General features: G+C 36.0%; 3 protein-coding genes across 14 annotated transcripts; 1 reads left to right on the forward strand and 2 right to left on the reverse strand.

Moving 5' to 3' along the window:
* Positions 1-418: 418 nt before the first annotated feature.
* Positions 419-3,704, forward strand: LOC127254743 (uncharacterized). 2 transcript variants are annotated; one of them, XM_051280002.1, is made up of 6 exons: positions 419-807; positions 909-1,056; positions 1,146-1,406; positions 1,950-2,031; positions 2,886-3,082; positions 3,261-3,704. In XM_051280002.1, exons 1-6 carry the CDS (start codon positions 551-553, stop codon positions 3,564-3,566), a joined length of 1,251 nt encoding a protein of 416 aa, XP_051135959.1. In that variant the 5' UTR covers positions 419-550; the 3' UTR covers positions 3,567-3,704. The 2 variants fall into 2 exon arrangements, with proteins under 2 accessions (XP_051135959.1, XP_051135960.1); XM_051280003.1 differs by having other exon boundaries at positions 420-807; positions 3,264-3,704.
* Positions 3,410-8,830, reverse strand: LOC127254741 (uncharacterized). Of its 5 annotated transcripts, none has more exons than XR_007839491.1 (6): positions 8,691-8,830; positions 7,245-7,487; positions 6,151-6,716; positions 4,453-5,364; positions 4,013-4,349; positions 3,410-3,550 (listed from the first exon to the last, which is right to left on the reverse strand). XR_007839491.1 is itself a non-coding variant. In XM_051279997.1 (6 exons), the coding sequence occupies exons 3-6, from the start codon at positions 7,440-7,442 to the stop codon at positions 4,073-4,075; spliced, it is 1,953 nt and encodes a 650-aa protein (XP_051135954.1). In that variant the 5' UTR covers positions 7,443-7,487; positions 8,430-8,489; positions 8,691-8,815; the 3' UTR covers positions 3,893-4,072. The 5 variants fall into 5 exon arrangements, 4 of the variants coding, with proteins under 4 accessions (XP_051135954.1, XP_051135955.1, XP_051135952.1 ...); XM_051279997.1 differs by lacking the exon at positions 3,410-3,550 and adding an exon at positions 8,430-8,489 and having other exon boundaries at positions 3,893-4,349; positions 8,691-8,815; XM_051279998.1 differs by lacking the exon at positions 3,410-3,550 and adding an exon at positions 8,430-8,531 and having other exon boundaries at positions 3,893-4,349; positions 8,691-8,813.
* A 329-nt stretch (positions 8,831-9,159) lies between these two features.
* On the reverse strand, positions 9,160-15,591 carry LOC127254589 (transcriptional adapter ADA2-like). Of its 7 annotated transcripts, none has more exons than XM_051279782.1 (13): positions 15,253-15,591; positions 14,579-14,637; positions 14,300-14,478; positions 13,672-13,737; positions 13,394-13,519; positions 13,237-13,297; positions 12,814-12,874; positions 12,673-12,731; positions 12,419-12,520; positions 11,578-11,800; positions 10,720-10,930; positions 9,717-10,043; positions 9,160-9,629 (listed from the first exon to the last, which is right to left on the reverse strand). In XM_051279782.1, exons 1-13 carry the CDS (start codon positions 15,303-15,305, stop codon positions 9,435-9,437), a joined length of 1,722 nt encoding a protein of 573 aa, XP_051135739.1. In that variant the 5' UTR covers positions 15,306-15,591; the 3' UTR covers positions 9,160-9,434. The 7 variants fall into 7 exon arrangements, with proteins under 7 accessions (XP_051135739.1, XP_051135732.1, XP_051135738.1 ...); XM_051279775.1 differs by having other exon boundaries at positions 12,814-12,883; positions 13,222-13,297; XM_051279781.1 differs by having other exon boundaries at positions 14,300-14,481.
* Between the last annotated feature and the right edge of the window lie 421 nt (positions 15,592-16,012).

Genomic DNA, 16,012 nt, shown 5'->3' on the forward strand with positions numbered 1-16,012 from the left:
AAATTAATCTTTTATTCTAAAATTTATAATTCAAAATACTTTTAATTCGTTTTAATACACACGATAATAGCAACCTTTAAGTCTTCAATTTTATTTTTTTAAATATGGTATTAAATTTAATTCTAATATATTAATATTGATTTTAAAAAAATATAGTAATCTTTTTTTGATATTATTTGAGATTGATTTTTCTTAAAAGCATGTGGTCATGATATTTTGGCAAAAATATAGGAAAAATTTGTTTGTTTCTATATCAATTACTAAAAATAGTTTAAAATTTTGTGGTATTATCCCAACTCTAATTTAGAGAGGGGGAGGCAAAATTTATCAGAAACTTGGAGGGCCAGCAGGATACAACTGGTATTTCACTGTTTTCTGCGGGTCAGGTAGGTAATTTGGAAAGGGTATATAAAGTCAATGCGTGGAACCATGACAAAGGGGAAGTAGGCCAGGGCGTGTGGATGTGGCCGAGAATCGAGAACAGCAGCAGCCCCAAGTGAACGTCGATCGAGTGTATGTATGTATAAGAATCGAGTTCCCCAAAGCAAATATGGTGTGGACGAAGACGACGGTCATGTCGCTGTGGCAATACGATCAATTCTGGACACAAAACATAGAGATGGAGGATAGTCATGTCGCCGGATGGTCGTCGCCCTTCTCGTTCACCTGCTGCTGGACATGGACCTTCGCCGTCATCCTCGTCATATTCACTTGCCGCGCGCTCCGCCTCCGCCTTCCCGCCGGAGGACTGTACTTTTTATCCTCGCCTTCTACCACGCCTAGATCGAATTCTCTTCCCTCAAGCAGGTAACTCTCCTCTCTTCTCCTCTCCCGCTTTTTTTTCGGAATCTAACGATGAAGAGCAGTATAAGCGGAATATCAATTGTCTCGGCATTTTCCTTTCTCAGAATTGCTCCGCAAGTAATCTCTGATTCGGATTTGAAGGACCTCATCAATTGCCTTGACGGTGGTTGCCCTAACGACAGCGTCTGGGAAAATGCAATCGACAAGAGAAACAACTCAGTTTCCTACAGTGCTAAGTGTTTCAAGCCTAAGGTGTTAGGATTAATTTGCTCACCTAGTTTCACCACAGTTCTTAGTTTCATATCACCAGGTTTATTACATCTGTAAAATTGTATTTGCAGGATGGTCCTATGAAGTATCTGACTGTGACTACATTCGAGGGTTGTCCGGCGGAGTTTCTGTTAAAATTTTTCATGGATAACCATTATAGGATGGAGTGGGACAAATCCGTGGTTAGCCATCAGCAGTTGCAGCGAGACATTCAATCTGGAATTGAAATTGGTTGCACCATTAAAAAGTTTCCATTCTTGAGTCCCCGGGAGTATGTGTTGGCTTGGAAACTATGGCAAGGACGGGATGGATCCTTTTACTGCGTTAGTAAGGTGTGTTTCTGAACAATATTGGGTTATATCTTCAAAAGCATATTTGTTGAGATCTCGAAAAGATTATTGATTATATGATGTCTGAAAGATGGAGCTTGCTTTCATAAAAAATGGAGGTGCCTAGCTACTAATACATTCCTTTATTAATTGAGAAGGCTTACTACACCGTCATATGTTGTGTGGACCCTCCTACTTCAAATGTATCATTCAGAAATGATTTTTCATACACCGGAGATATCTATAAACTATAATTCTGTATTTCAGCAAATGCATAAATAGTAAGATTCTTTTAGTGCAATATCAAGCTCTAAAAAAAGTTTAAAGCAGCTTGTTTCACAATGAATGTGTTTTTCTCTTGAAAACATTGTGGAGAATTGATTATATTGAGCATGAAAATTGCTTTAGTGCAATGGCAAGTATATGAGTATGTTATCTTTGCAATTCTCTAATTGGGCGAAATAATTGATTGCAATATGCTTGGTCAATTTTTATTTATTTATTTTCGAAATGTTTATTTTGATGCATGTACGCAACCATGTCTAGGAATGTGAACATCCTTTGGCTCCTAAAGGTTCGAAGCACGTAAGAGTTTCACTTTTCAGATCTGGGTGGAGAATCAAGAAAGGCAGGTTTTGTCTCCTTGCATATATTGTTCATTTAAATTTGCTCTTTTTCCTAAAAATAGATTTGCTGATGCATATTGAAGTTGACATCACGAGTTACAAGCGTCCCCATCCCCTTTCTCCTTGATGAATAATTAGCCTCCACCACGACTTTGTTCTAGCCTCTTTAATAACTGTTTCTCTCCTTTGAATTTCACATATCAGGAAAGTTTACTGGACAAGTATTGTGAATAAAGTGGTAGCAATCTTCTAACCCCGAAAAAAATTATATGCAATACTGATGCGGGTTTAGTATCAGACCATGCCTCAGTATTGGAAAACTGATTCTCCTTTATTAGAAGATAATTTCAACCAGATTAAACTCAAGGAATCACCAAAGAACATCTGAACATTACATGTATAGGTGAAAACATCTAAATGTGTTTGCTAATATATACTATCAGAAGGTATAATAATGGACTATGCACTATCGAGCCTAATTTGTTGGTGTGGCCAAGTATTTAAAATGAAGCAAAAATGTGTTATTTTGTGCATGTACAATGTGACGTGCTGATTTTAATATTCCTATGTCACTTTTGTTTCGTGAAGATTCCTTGCACAGATGCATGTACCAGATTATGTCAATCCCCCAGAGTGTATATGGATAATGTCGTCCAGTTTTCTATTCTTCATCAGAAAAGAGTCTGTTAGTCCCCTAATGTCAATCCTAATGTCTTGATCGCTTTTTCAGATCTCACCTATGTTGAGATTTCAACATTTCTACTGTCGTTATGAAGTCTTCTGACATTTACTCTCTTTATAAGGCAATAAGTCTAGAATGTGAATGTAAAATTCCTTATCTGATTTTTGACTGCAGTTGTTGGTAGAAATGCATCTGAGATCAGAATGGTGCACCAAGAAGATGCTGGTCTGAATGCAGAAATGGCAAAACTGGCCTTTTCGAAAGGGATATGGAGTTTTGTGTGCAAGATGGATGATGCACTTAGAAAATATTCTGCCAGACAACAGCATCAACTCAGTTCAAGTATTGCCGATTTCAAGTCTATTCAAAAGGTGATGATTTAGGCTTATGAAAACAGAATTTCCCTTTTCTGTGATAATGCTTTAATTTTGTGAGTTAGAATACATAGATCCATGAGAAGGTTTAATTGCAACGCCCACGCCCTTTTATAGCTTGAGAAGCACAATATTATCAATATATATGCCACCTAAATTATATTGGTTTGTGCAGCAGGTACCGCTTGAATTTGAAGTTACAGACAATGAAAGCAGCAATGATCATCCAGATAAGTCAATTAAATCTTCGAGTGGTACTGCAGCAGGGAGTCGCAAGCTGAACACAAGGAGACTTCATAGAAGGCCCTCATCTAAGCTGATCACAAATGGATTACTTCTCCTTGGCGGTGCTATCTGCCTCTCCAGAGGCCATTCAAGCTTCGGTGCTAAGGTTGCCATGGCCTATATGTTGAGCAAACTTACAAAGAGGAAGATAGCATCACCTACTACCGTGCAGCCAACATCCTTGAATACAAGATGAAATATGGTCCATTTACGATGCCAACTAGATGAAATATGATGTATACTCTCTTTCTTAAGTTTTGAAGTTGATTCTCAACTTGTATAGCTATAGTGTAAGTTACTTTTCAAAGCCAAAACACAACCTGACTATACTGAACCTTCTGACCTAAGTACATAAAACATAGACGATAAAAACTGAAAAAAATCAGACAGTTAATCCTACTGCTTACCGCTTAGAATTTGGGTAATTTGAACATTAGAAGAATTGAATAGTAAATACTGATAATTTAGATCTCTTCTTTTTTAGTCCATGCCATATTTTAAATAACTTGAACATGAAAGAACTTACAATATTAAATACCTTTCTTTAATAGCTAAAACTACATGTAGTCAAGAGTAATACCATATCTGAAATTTGGACGCCCAGAACGCTTATTATGATAGAATTTCCAGAACAAATCTTACCGCTTCTCCACTTCTAATTTTCATGCCAAGACTGTTGTTCAAGATGCCCCGGCTCAGCATTTACTCTTCATTGTCGGCTCGCCCGGGGCCATGATGATCAGGCTGGATATGCTCACCCTCCCCGGGTCCATAATTTATCCACGGCAACATAGATTCGAATAAAACAGCAAGAGCATTTCGATTCAAGAAATCCTGAGGCGCTCGGTTTGCAGGAGCATTAGGTACTCGGTCGATGTTCTCATTCCCGCCCCTTTGATCAATGATGAAGTTCTGTAGGTTATCCGGGGGCAATGTTGGCACTGAATCAGAAAAATCCGACACCATCAAATGGCTATACCTGGAGAAGCAACAAACAGAACAAAAACAGTTCAGTGCAAATTTGTGGCAGAAAAGATGATATATATATATATACATAGCCATGTACGTATGTATGTACTCACTCATTTTTCTCCGATGAAAAAGCTTCTTTCCTCACACAAGCCCAGTCCTTGGCATCACTTCCATGCCCGTCCAGTGTTTCAATCACGGAAAGTGCCGAGTCACATAAAAGCTTCTGGAGTTCAGGAAGCCTCCATATTAAATAATTCCTTTCAACATACATTGAAATCAAATGATCCAAAGAGGGACTTCCTGTTTGCTCGGATCGAAAGAAACTATGCTTTAGTATAGTTGTTGTCCATATCCGATCTTTTAGGGGAACCTTCTCCACCAATTTCTTCAAAACAGAAGGGTGAAGCATCAAAGCCTGCTTCATTAAATCACTTGATGTAGCTTTCCCAAGTTCCGCTTCCCCACTGCCGTTTGTTTCACTGCGTTCAAGGTAAAACCGGCAAACAGCAAGGGAATAAGAAAAATTAGGAAATAGCCACAGTGAGTTGTCATGTCTGTATTCTTCTGCAAACTGTTCCAACCAAGCATACTCTTCGGCTCTTAATGAGTAATAATCGATACAAAACATAGCACCCATTGGATCATCGGAATCCACAGAGAGCAGCAGCTTACAAATTTCAAGCGCAGATCTGTGGCAACCACGCCTATCCATGTTTTTCATGTGGGTAAAAAGTGATGAGAAGAACGGCTTGTTCGTATCATGGACAAACTTCAATTGACAGTTTTGTGATGGAGTGAACAGTGGATGCCACGCACATTCCATTGCGTACAGACACTTTGCAGTAGCATCAGATGACATTTGATGCTCACCCGTGAACTTGAAATAGTCTGCCAATACAATCAGTGATTCAGTGTGATAAGGATGGTTCAACAAAATGTTTGCAATCCCATTAAGATCATGAAGAGCCTTGGCAGAATCAAAAGCTCTCTGAGCCGCGGTATAAGATGATGACTGCATATATCTGTATAGACCATTAGTTTATTAATAGCATGAAAAAACTGATGGCCGAAAAAAAAAACATCCACAGAAGGAACTTAGTCACCAAGCAATTATAGTATACTTACATATATTGCTATTCACATATGTTGGACACTATACAAATTATTGTTTCCTTTTCCCTTATGTTTTGCCTTTAACCTCAGGTCACCTTATTCATTTTGTCCTTGAATGCTTAATAAGTGGGTGATGTGTTGCCTTAATGTAGAATTTGAATTAGTTACATAGTAGAAATTGCTGAACATTTTGCAGGATTTCATGAATATAAAATTTGAATCCAACAATTGCTAAATTTGGTGAATATTTTCTATGACATGATTTATAATTCACATACATCTACCAAGACCAAATTCATCATAGAGACACTAAATTGAGTTGAGAAGCTTTCAACACAATTTTACCCTAAAGCAATGCTGTGTTGGACATAAATCTTGAATCCGGAAGAAGTCAAGCATTTTTATAGATCATACATGTAGACAACTGACTTCTTCTGCTCTCAATTTTCTTGTTTTTATGCTATGTTAGGGTTATTTACCATGTAGATCAGACATGGTGATGATTAATCTTGACCAGTATTAAGTGATGTTTATTAGGATTTGATCTTTCCTAATACACCTTTTTCAGAGAAAATGAACACTTAAATTATCAAATATTTGACATATTCCTACAATTACATTACATACATGGAAATTCCAATCACTGTAAAGTGTTTTCTTAAAAAAAAAATAAAGTATAAAACAAGGAATCTGACCTGAAATAGTGGACACCATCTCTAGTTTCCAGTAGTTCCATGGTTAAAGATCCATCCCACCGTGGCCAATGTTGGGATGGAGAAACAAGGATAGTCCGCTTGAAATGATGATTCCCGCGTCGACCACCAGCTGGAAGCCTAGGATTTGCAGATGAATGGTGTTTTTCATATGATTTGACAACTCTAGAACCAAATATCCTTCGCAACTCATTTTCTGCATTAAGAAATTTGGGGTCAACTTGTAAAATGGAGGACTTGCCCTGTCTCTTCAGTACTTTCTCATCTCTATCTATGTGTACAGGATTTGAATTAACAGGACGAGCAGCAATCTGTGGATGATCAGAAGAGCTAGTCTCCAAAGTTAAGTTTGCCATCTGATTAGAAGATGTTTCCTCACTTTCAGAGTTCAAATATCTATCATCCTTGCTTTTCTTCTTTTTCTTTTTTTTCTTCTTTGTGGATTTAGCATTTTGTGTCAAAACTGTGACAACAGATGCCTTATCAGTTGAAGAATATTTGCTTGTAGAATCATAGCCTACAGTCTCACAACCAATTCCACCCTTTTCCTGCAGACAATGAGCCATGCCAGAGATGAATAGCAGAACAAATTAAGATTAACGTCCCATCTTTCAACAACACTAGTTACTGACCTGTCAATTACCAAAAAAAAGCTATAGATCAAAGTAGTACAGAAAAATTACTCACTTCAACCTATAAGTAACTTTGTATTAGACACAAGATAATGTGGGTTAAAAATAATATAATATGATGATGATGGTGATGAAGGGGTATGGGGAGAACAAATGGCAAAGGCGATAAGTGTAAAGAGTAAAATTTTGAGAAACTTAAGGATGAAATATTTAAGGATATCAAAATGGCTTACTTTATAGAGTATTCTATTGTGAATGGGCTTTGTCAAGCCTATCATACCATCTCAGTCATCCAAAAATCATGTATGAAACATGGATTTAAACACCAATTTATTATTTTCATCCATCAAAGCCTCATAGCAAACATACCCTTATAGAAAACAGAATGATGTGTAACTTGTTCAGAGGGAACAAACAGACTCAAACAGCGAGTGGAATTATTACCTGGTCGGAGTTGGAAAAGTTTTGGTTATCACCATGTCCATCATCCTCACTGCTGTTAAACTCAAGAAGATCAAAATGATTCTGCCTGCGAGGAGAAGAGTCAACCGACTCTGAGCCATCCTCACTGTTGAGCAGCTCTTGTTGCTGTAAAGCTGTTTCTTGTTCTTTTAGAACCTTTTTCATCAACCGAGCAGACATTCTGCTGTCTTTCCAAAACTTCCAGCAGATAAATAGCTTATGAATCTATAAATCCAAAATATGATGAGTAATTGGATCAGATTGATGTTTGAATGTAATTGCAAACTCATTCTAATAAATATCTATGTCAGTTCATTTAGCCATCTACTTCAGAAACTACAGGGAAAATGTTTTAAAATTGTTAGTTGTTACCAACACCTTGCCTGTTCTTGTGTACAAAAACTAAAATAAAATAAACTAAGACCTTCTCATTTCAACAAACCCAAAACTTTTAAAAATGATCAATAAAATAAAAGGTTGATTAATTGCTCGTGGTATTTTTCCCCTTAATGAATGATGGGAGAATATTTAAATCGTCAATATTACATAAACATTTTCTTGAACTGAGAATACAATTCAGTGAACTCAATCCTCCTTGTCACAAGGAGGCAAGCTTGTGCATGTGCTTATGCTTCAAACAGATATTGTTTACTCATCTCTAAACTGAATCTTATTGTCCCAAGAAAGCCCCTAGAAGTATTTCATCCTACACATAGAACAATTTAATCATGTTTGAGGTGCCATAAATATCAATACTCCATCTGCATGCCAGTGAGGAAAGCTTTCATTTACTATGATTTTTACTATCAGTTTAGCAAGACAGAAGTGATGTGAATGATCTAAACAGATTGTTTCTAGATTTCCGTATAACTTCCAAAATAGAGAATAATTACGGATTCAACAGTACTAAGGCAAGAAGAGCAGTATCACACTCATAATTACATAAAGAGAGAAATAGTTATTCCTCCAAGGACTGGAAGCTTACTATATAATGTTCTGCAGTGCAATGGTTGCAAATTCAACTTTTACGATGTTATCTGGTAGGCTCAAATTAACTTGTCGTAACAGAAATTTTACGAACACAGACAGTTAAGTTACGGCACAACAATATTGGTGTAGCAGCTATCCAAAGTTGGCAAACAGCATAACAGAGTTAACGATACGCACTTTTAAGCACACGTATCATGCCAATTGCTCAAGACGTTCCATCCATCAGATACTTTTCAACTGGCAGAATAATGAATATACATAAAATCCAGGATTCTAAAACTAAAACATGAACATCAATCAGTATGAGAAAACACGTTACGAAAATTTGCAATTGAAAAATATACAGGCGTGGATAGGGTTGGATTTAGGCCATTTAGACGGCAGGCATAGACTTGCTTTCGCAGATCCAAATTCTGAGAGAAGAGACCAGAAGCTCACCGAGTTGAAGCTGTATTGAGAAAGTATAGCGCGCGGAGGATTAGGGCAGGCGAACCGAGAGAAACCCAGACATCAGTTGAATCTCCACAGTTCCTCGACGAACGACTAAATAAATACGTTTAAGTCGGCTTGTATTTCTTTCTCCTTTTTATACTACTCCGTCTTCTCACGGAGGAGGGAGTATTTTTTTTTTGCAATACTACTAAAAAGCGTTTTCAGTAATTATTTGCTCTTTTCGAGCATTTTTCCAAATTTCATTATTTATTAATTCTTTTAAAATATATCGAATTAAATATTTATTTTTATTTTATATATTATACTAAAAAATTAATTAAACATATATTACTACTATTAAAATATATAAATTTAAAATGTATAAAAATTATTGCTATAAATAAATAAATTATTTTTGAAAAAAAAAAAAATGTAGATTTGATGAAATTATTATAAGTGGTGTGGGTGCGGGGGATTGATGAGAGAAATTTGGCACATTTGTATAGTAAGATTTGAATCCATACATGAGAAAGTATACATGAGCACATTACACGGCATATCCATTTTCCATATCTATCCTTCAACATTTATCTGATCTGAGCAGAGGCAGCAAGCATTATCCAATTGAACTTGCTAGCAGCTACACAACACACATTACCAATGACTATCTTAGATTGATTCTAAAGTGAGATCACCAAACATTACCACTTTCAACCCACCCTTCACCTTCAAATGATCATGTGATGGATTCTACGTTTGAGCAATTCCTTTTCGTATAAGCATGTCGTACACTCTATCAACCTTGCCTGGATCGACCACGGTGAACAGCCCATGAGCATCTGATTTTTTGGTTACAGATCCATTCAAGACTCCCATGGACAGGGTTTGCAGCATGTTGAGGTAATGAGTTGGTAGGATTTTGATCTCCTCACACAGCTGTTTTTCCTGGATGAATAGATTTTGCAACACACAATATTATAAGAGCTCACTTCCTCAGATTAAAATTAAAATTGTATTATGTTGACTACTTACAGCTTCTGAAAGTAAATCAACCCCGAGAAAGCCGGTGACATCCCAGTTATCCGAGACTTCAGAGCCAGTGGGCCCCTTGGCAATGGTGCTAGATAGAGAGTCCTTGCCACTAGGGTCCAAGACACTGGGGCTCTTGTTACCAACCCTGGGACTGCTGGTGTCTACTTCTCCTTTTTGATGGCTCATTCTCTGCAAATATTTTCCACTGGGACCAGCCTGGGAACTTTCCTTCACTCTCCTTGCATTCTCCTCAGCTTCCCTCTTCAACTTTTGTTCAATATACCTCTCAGCTTCAGCAGAAGTGCGGCACCCAGCAGCTCGAGCTTCCTGTGCAAGCATTAGCTTCAGACTATTATCATATTTTGACCAATAATTGATACATACATACATATTAGATCTAACAAGCAATCAAGTGGGCACCAATATGGGCCTGATAATTAGATGTTCTTAAAGTTGAACATAAATCTTGACATTTGGTTTTAATATGCTCATAAATATCTCTGATTAACACTTTTGTGATTCACAATTCAGCACGTTCATGTTGATCTTGGAAGGATTTTACATGAGAGGCATACTAGGGTGACAAAACTTCTCTTTATTTCTTAACAAAGCTTCACTGGGCATACAGTTAATCTTAAAGTAGTATCACGATCTGAATACTAAACATAAGCCTAAAGTATTGAATGTCTTATTCGTTCATCAAAGATTTAGAGTAGTAAAATTCCACGCTAAGGAAAATCCAACTTTTAAACCACAATCAGATCACGTACTTCTGACAAAGAACTAATCATGAATGGACAAAAATATAAATGACACACAATCTTCAGCAACAGCAAAGAAGTGGCCATACTCATATCACATCTTCCTTGCTAAACTTTAAAACCACTCACAATAAGTTTCAACTTCACCCTATAACCATTCTCAATCAAGAGTGGCTATGATTAACTTATTACATGCATTGTGGCATTCAAAGGGATAATATGGGAAGTTGGGAACACAATACCTGAAGACCTTGTATTCTTTTCAAAATCCGTTGCTCCTCAACAACATACCTCAGCAGCTCCCCATGCTCCTCTTTAGTATGAAATCGCATGAACACTCGGTAGCGGCGACATAATTCCTTCTCTTCTGATGTAAGCTCCTTCTCAAAAGGGTCAGGATATAGTAAATTTCTTTCCAAAATGAATTCTTTCCTCCTTTTTCTTTCATCTAGCCTGTGAAATGGTGGATTTATACGAGGGCAGTAAGATACCATTAATACAAAAGGATTAAACTAGTTTAAGAAGCATGCGCCAAAAAGGATCAGGGAATTATACTTCCTAAAAAAATTGAAGGAAACAAATAAAGCTTAAAAGAAAAAATAAAAAGATTCATAACTAGAGAGCAAATTAGCACTTTACTTGGATCCTTCAACTTCTACAAGTTATTGCATAAACTTTCCCAAAACATGTTAAAAGCTACAACCTCCAGTTCTCTTCATAATCAACAAACCAGACACAATATGAAGGTTTATGAAAATCATCAAATTTAAGAATATTGATGCCTAGACAGAATCAACCATAATTAAATGAGCAAATACACATCTAATCTTATACTATCAATGGCCATTCATCTTCTTGAGTAGAATCACCTCAGTAACTTATACTTGCCAAGAAATCACCAAGTTGAATACAAAACAATACATCAAAACACTTTTAACAAAAGACTAGAAAAAACAAGACAAAGCAAGTTAACATTTGGATCCTTATTCTAGTGCACTAACCTTGCAAAATGGAAAAGAAAGAATAATAGAATAAAAACAAAAACAAGAAGAAGAAGAAGAAGAAGAAGAAGAAGAAGATAGAATAAGAACTAGACTTACCGTTTTGAGTATATATGCAAAATTCTTAGTTTCAGATCTCGCTCAGCTTCAGTATCTATCTCCTTGAATTCCATATCGGCCAGTAACTGCTCAGCTTCATTATCATACTCAATTTCAAACTCTTGCCTTTTAGAATTATATCCACTTAATTCCTTCAAAGAAACACCCTCATCGCTTGATGTCCTAGGTTTTTTTTCTCCAATGCTCCTGTCTGATGGAAACTCTGGAAACATAAGATTTCCTTTATGCACATTGTATTTTCACATACAGGAAATTGTCTTGCTAAAAAGCACAAGCAATAACTATGAACATATGCCTTTGGAAAATGCATTATAATAACTTATTATTAAAATCCACATAGAAGCTCACTGATTCAGTTGGTCCAGATGGACTCTAGAGATAACTAATTACCAAAACATTAATGATGATTGTCAGTCCTAAGCAAAAATTTCAAGAAAAATAAAAATAGTGCCTTAGGATAGAATATACCATATTTCTAGGGTGTCTAGTTTTTATGTGAGTTTGAGATTTGGTTTAAATAGAATTTTGATATGATATTTTGTAGAAGAAAATAGTGTATTTTTATTGAGAATTATGCGGGCTGCATAGGGTAGATTTTAATTTGAAATAGAAAACAAACAAAGCCCTAGATCTTTACTAAAAATATAGAACTCTACTAGTAGTAATACAATCTTAACAAAATTTAGTATCATGTTCTAACATGAGAAAAGTGTCAAGATTGACAAGGCTCTATTAACTATTTTGCGAATTATAATATTATAAAGCAGTGGAAAACAGGAGCAGCAGAACCATAGAAGATGCTACTCAGGAGAATGCGCACCTTCTAATTTAACGGCATCAAGACCATCATTATTCAGCACATTGCTGGTAGTCCTCTCACTGGCTCCCATTGAGATTTTACAACCTCGAATCGTGTCTTGCTCTATCAGGGTAGAATGAGTAGAATCAGATACAAAACCATAGAAATCAATTGAAAGCATATGAACAAAATATACATCCATACAGGCCAGGGATGAATTTGTATTTATTTAAGAAATGATAGTCAAAAAGTTAAACAAGGAAAGATTACAGTACCAGAAGAGACACTTGAGGAGGAACGTCCTGGTTGTCCATCAATTTTCGGTTCTTCCAACCTAACCATACAAAACCAAATGATTCAGGATGTAGCACAGAGGGATTTTAATACAGGTATCACAAAAGTTTTTCCAGGAATACTTGATTCTTGCAGAAAAATGGGTCTCTTCCTTCACTTCAACATCACCACAAGTACCAGTACCTGAGGTAGCTGAGTTGATTAGATCAAAGGCAGCAAGACGAATGTGTCAGTCTATGTGTAAATCAGATACTCAAGTTATGGCAGATCAGGAGCACCACAATGAATAAAGAAAATCAATTAAATAATTAAAAGCTGAAAACACGCATGAATGCCAACACATTGATCCACACGCATTTGAAGGCACAAGGTGAAACAAACTCATAACAAGAAACTGCCACTTGCAGTATAAAGTAGAGAAATAAGTAGTTCTTTCACATAACTCGCCTCTTTCAAGCTTTTCATTCCAATGTGCAATACCACAATTTCAAACCTCAAAACCAGCTCACTAGGCATAACCTGATAAGTACCTTTCATGTACTCACTTTGCTCTTTGGCCATAGCAAGAAGTTCCTCTCTGTTCTTGCCCATCACACGAGACATGTCCTAAGAAAACCAGTACGATAATATCGTTAAGAAGTAATATGTTAAAAGCAGAGTGTTCTCTAAGAATGGACATATTGAAAGAATAACATGACATACCGGAAGAGGGAAGCAAGGGGAATTCATATATATTTTGTTATAATGATCAATACACTGCGATTTACTTTTTGTTCCTACATGTTCTGCAACTTCATTCCAATTCCCTAGTCCATACATTTCAATGCCCTGGGAAAAGAAAATTATTCAATAGCCGAATGATATGTGCAGGAATTTTGACAAATAGTAGCTGTAAAATGAATAAGAAACTAGTATTTTAGTTCATAAAATGAGTATAATAGTACACCCTGAATCACTAAAAAGAGAAATCTTGTATATACCTCCAAAAGTAGCATCTCCTCATCAGCATTCCAGTCAGGACATATCAAGGGAAATGCCAGGTTGTCCTACAAAAGATAAAGATGATGACAGACAGTAGCAGAAAGTATAAAACATAACATAATAAATTTTAGTACAAGCATTGGAAGAGAGAAAGAAATGTCATAATAGACAAAACAAAAAATGTAAATATCAGGGATAGATTATCTAGTTGTCAAAACTTCATTTGCAGCAAGATCTTGTAAACAGGTACACCTATCCCTATTTGATGCATGTTCTCTCCACAGATTTAAGCGATAAAACATTGTTTCAGCCAACATTTGATGCAAGAAAGCTACTGACTTGATACGACTACACAGAATCATGAAAACCCACCAAAGAGAACTTATTGAAGCACCATTCATATATAAAAGTGAAAATTCGGTTTTAAACAAGAAATAAAGAGCACAAGGAATTATAAGTTGACAATAAAAGGGAAACATCTACTGATTTAAAACAGGTGCATAATGTTGAGGAACTACGCATGGACACATAAGTCAGATATTAATTTTTCAGAATTCAAAATTCATCAATAACTTACGTAAATAGTAAAATAACAGAAATGAGAGAATGAGCTTGCAATTAACTAACCATGACTCTGTAAGGATGATTGCTTTTGTGAGGATGGACCTCAGCCCCAACAGAAAAGCATTCAACACAGAGATCAAAATCAGAACATATGACACACTTAATCCGAATCTTTCCCGAAATATCCTTGTTGCAGTAGTTGCAGTGGTACAAGGCCTTCTTCCCATCATTTATTCCTGGAACTTCTTCACATACAAAGGGATTAGATTAAGAAGCCTAAAAATACTTGAAAAAAACATGTATATATATATATATATATAGAGTGATGTTTTACATTCATACCAGGAGTAGCACTTTCTGTGTTCTCTACATTTTGAGCTGTCCGTTTTCTCTTTGACCGACTGAAGATTTAAAGCCAGGCAGGAAACACATTTACATTACTCCGCAGATTAATGTATTTGTGGGCATTTAAAAACAATGAGATTATTTCACCAACCAAAGTTCAAAATGTAAAAAAAGAAAGTGCCCCAATAGACATATGCTGCTGTGTAGCCTGCGGTGGTTGTTCTTCAATATGAATAAGAACAATTGTCTGGGGCAACCTTAACTTACACTGTGTGCTTATGCTATATTCCAGCAATCCCACCATGATGCTCATGTTTAACACCAGAATGCTCATACACATTTCTTACTAGGAATTTCAGTGATTCTCACGTTTAGTCTCAGGCATAACTGCAAATCCATATGAAAACTCCAAATGGCACAATCCCTAAAGTTCCTCTTTGTTCTTCAAACTTAATAACACAAAGATAAAAATTGAATTCCCACTAAAAACAGTAATGCTTCCGAACCAAGTCGGGTCAAACTAAACAAAAAAAACGTCTCGGGGACATCAACTTACGATTAGAAGCAGACTACAAATTTGAGCTAAACACACAAAGTTTATATCCTACAACTCGAAAACATACAAACAAAGTACGAAATGAGGAAGCGAGCAAAGTAATTATCGTTCGAACCTGTGTCCGGGATCATCGACGGCAGCCTGAGTGACGGCGCGTGAGCGACCCATCTAGGAAAATCGTGAGCAGAAGTTGAAAATGCACGGAAATTGAAAAAGTTTTATTAGGGTTTCGATTTCTGATTATCCACAGACGCGACCGGACCCAGACCCAAATCTAGACCCAGATGCAGATGGATGGTGACACAAAAAACCAAGGTGCTTTGGTGGCCGCCGAGTGGCGAGAGAGAGAGAGGGGTGTGTGTGTGTGTGTGGTGCGTTATTTCTCCATGATTTGCGACCTTGACTGGCTCCGTTTCCCACACTCGGGTCATTCCAAAGAGGATGGCCACCATGGTCCATGCCTATGGATTATGTTTAGCTCTTTTTTTTCGATAGGTAATTGAAGTATATTTTGGTTTTATTTACTATATATTTTTAAATCTTTGAAATTAGATATATATTAAATATTTGTTTTATAAAATATTATATTATATATTAATTTATTATCATTTAGTAAGTAAAATATATACTATTTATTTATTTATAATAACATAAATTAAAATAAAAGATTAAAAAAATTAAATATATAATAAATTATTATTTTTTAAAGTTGGATAGAGATTATTTTATATTAAAATATTATTTAAATTAATTTATATTTATTAAATATAATAAAAATGGATAAATTTATCAAAATTAAAATACAAATTAAATAAGAAATATATCAATAATAAGGCCTTGGGCCAGTCCTCTCTTTCTCATTCATGATAGAAAAA

This window comes from Andrographis paniculata, unplaced genomic scaffold (genome assembly GCF_009805555.1).
Source record: "Andrographis paniculata isolate CXL003 unplaced genomic scaffold, ASM980555v1 Contig52END, whole genome shotgun sequence".
NCBI classification, from domain to species: domain Eukaryota; kingdom Viridiplantae; phylum Streptophyta; class Magnoliopsida; order Lamiales; family Acanthaceae; genus Andrographis; species Andrographis paniculata.

Coding starts and splice junctions, on each gene's coding strand:
- LOC127254743 (XM_051280002.1), top strand. CDS start 551: ATGGTGTGGACGAAGACGACGGTCATGTCGCTGTGGCAATACGATCAA. Junction 808..908: donor AATTCTCTTCCCTCAAGCAG/GTAACTCTCCTC, acceptor TTCCTTTCTCAG/AATTGCTCCGCAAGTAATCT. Junction 1,057..1,145: donor CTAAGTGTTTCAAGCCTAAG/GTGTTAGGATTA, acceptor TTGTATTTGCAG/GATGGTCCTATGAAGTATCT.
- LOC127254741 (XM_051279995.1), bottom strand. CDS start 7,442: ATGTCTGCTCGGTTGATGAAAAAGGTTCTAAAAGAACAAGAAACAGCT. Junction 6,717..7,244: donor ACTTTTCCAACTCCGACCAG/GTAATAATTCCA, acceptor CATTGTCTGCAG/GAAAAGGGTGGAATTGGTTG. Junction 5,365..6,150: donor GATGGTGTCCACTATTTCAG/GTCAGATTCCTT, acceptor TGGTCTATACAG/ATATATGCAGTCATCATCTT.
- LOC127254589 (XM_051279774.1), bottom strand. CDS start 15,305: ATGGGTCGCTCACGCGCCGTCACTCAGGCTGCCGTCGATGATCCCGGA. Junction 13,298..13,393: donor CCCCTTGCTTCCCTCTTCCG/GTATGTCATGTT, acceptor TGGTTTTCTTAG/GACATGTCTCGTGTGATGGG. Junction 10,044..10,719: donor AAAGAATACAAGGTCTTCAG/GTATTGTGTTCC, acceptor ATGCTTGCACAG/GAAGCTCGAGCTGCTGGGTG.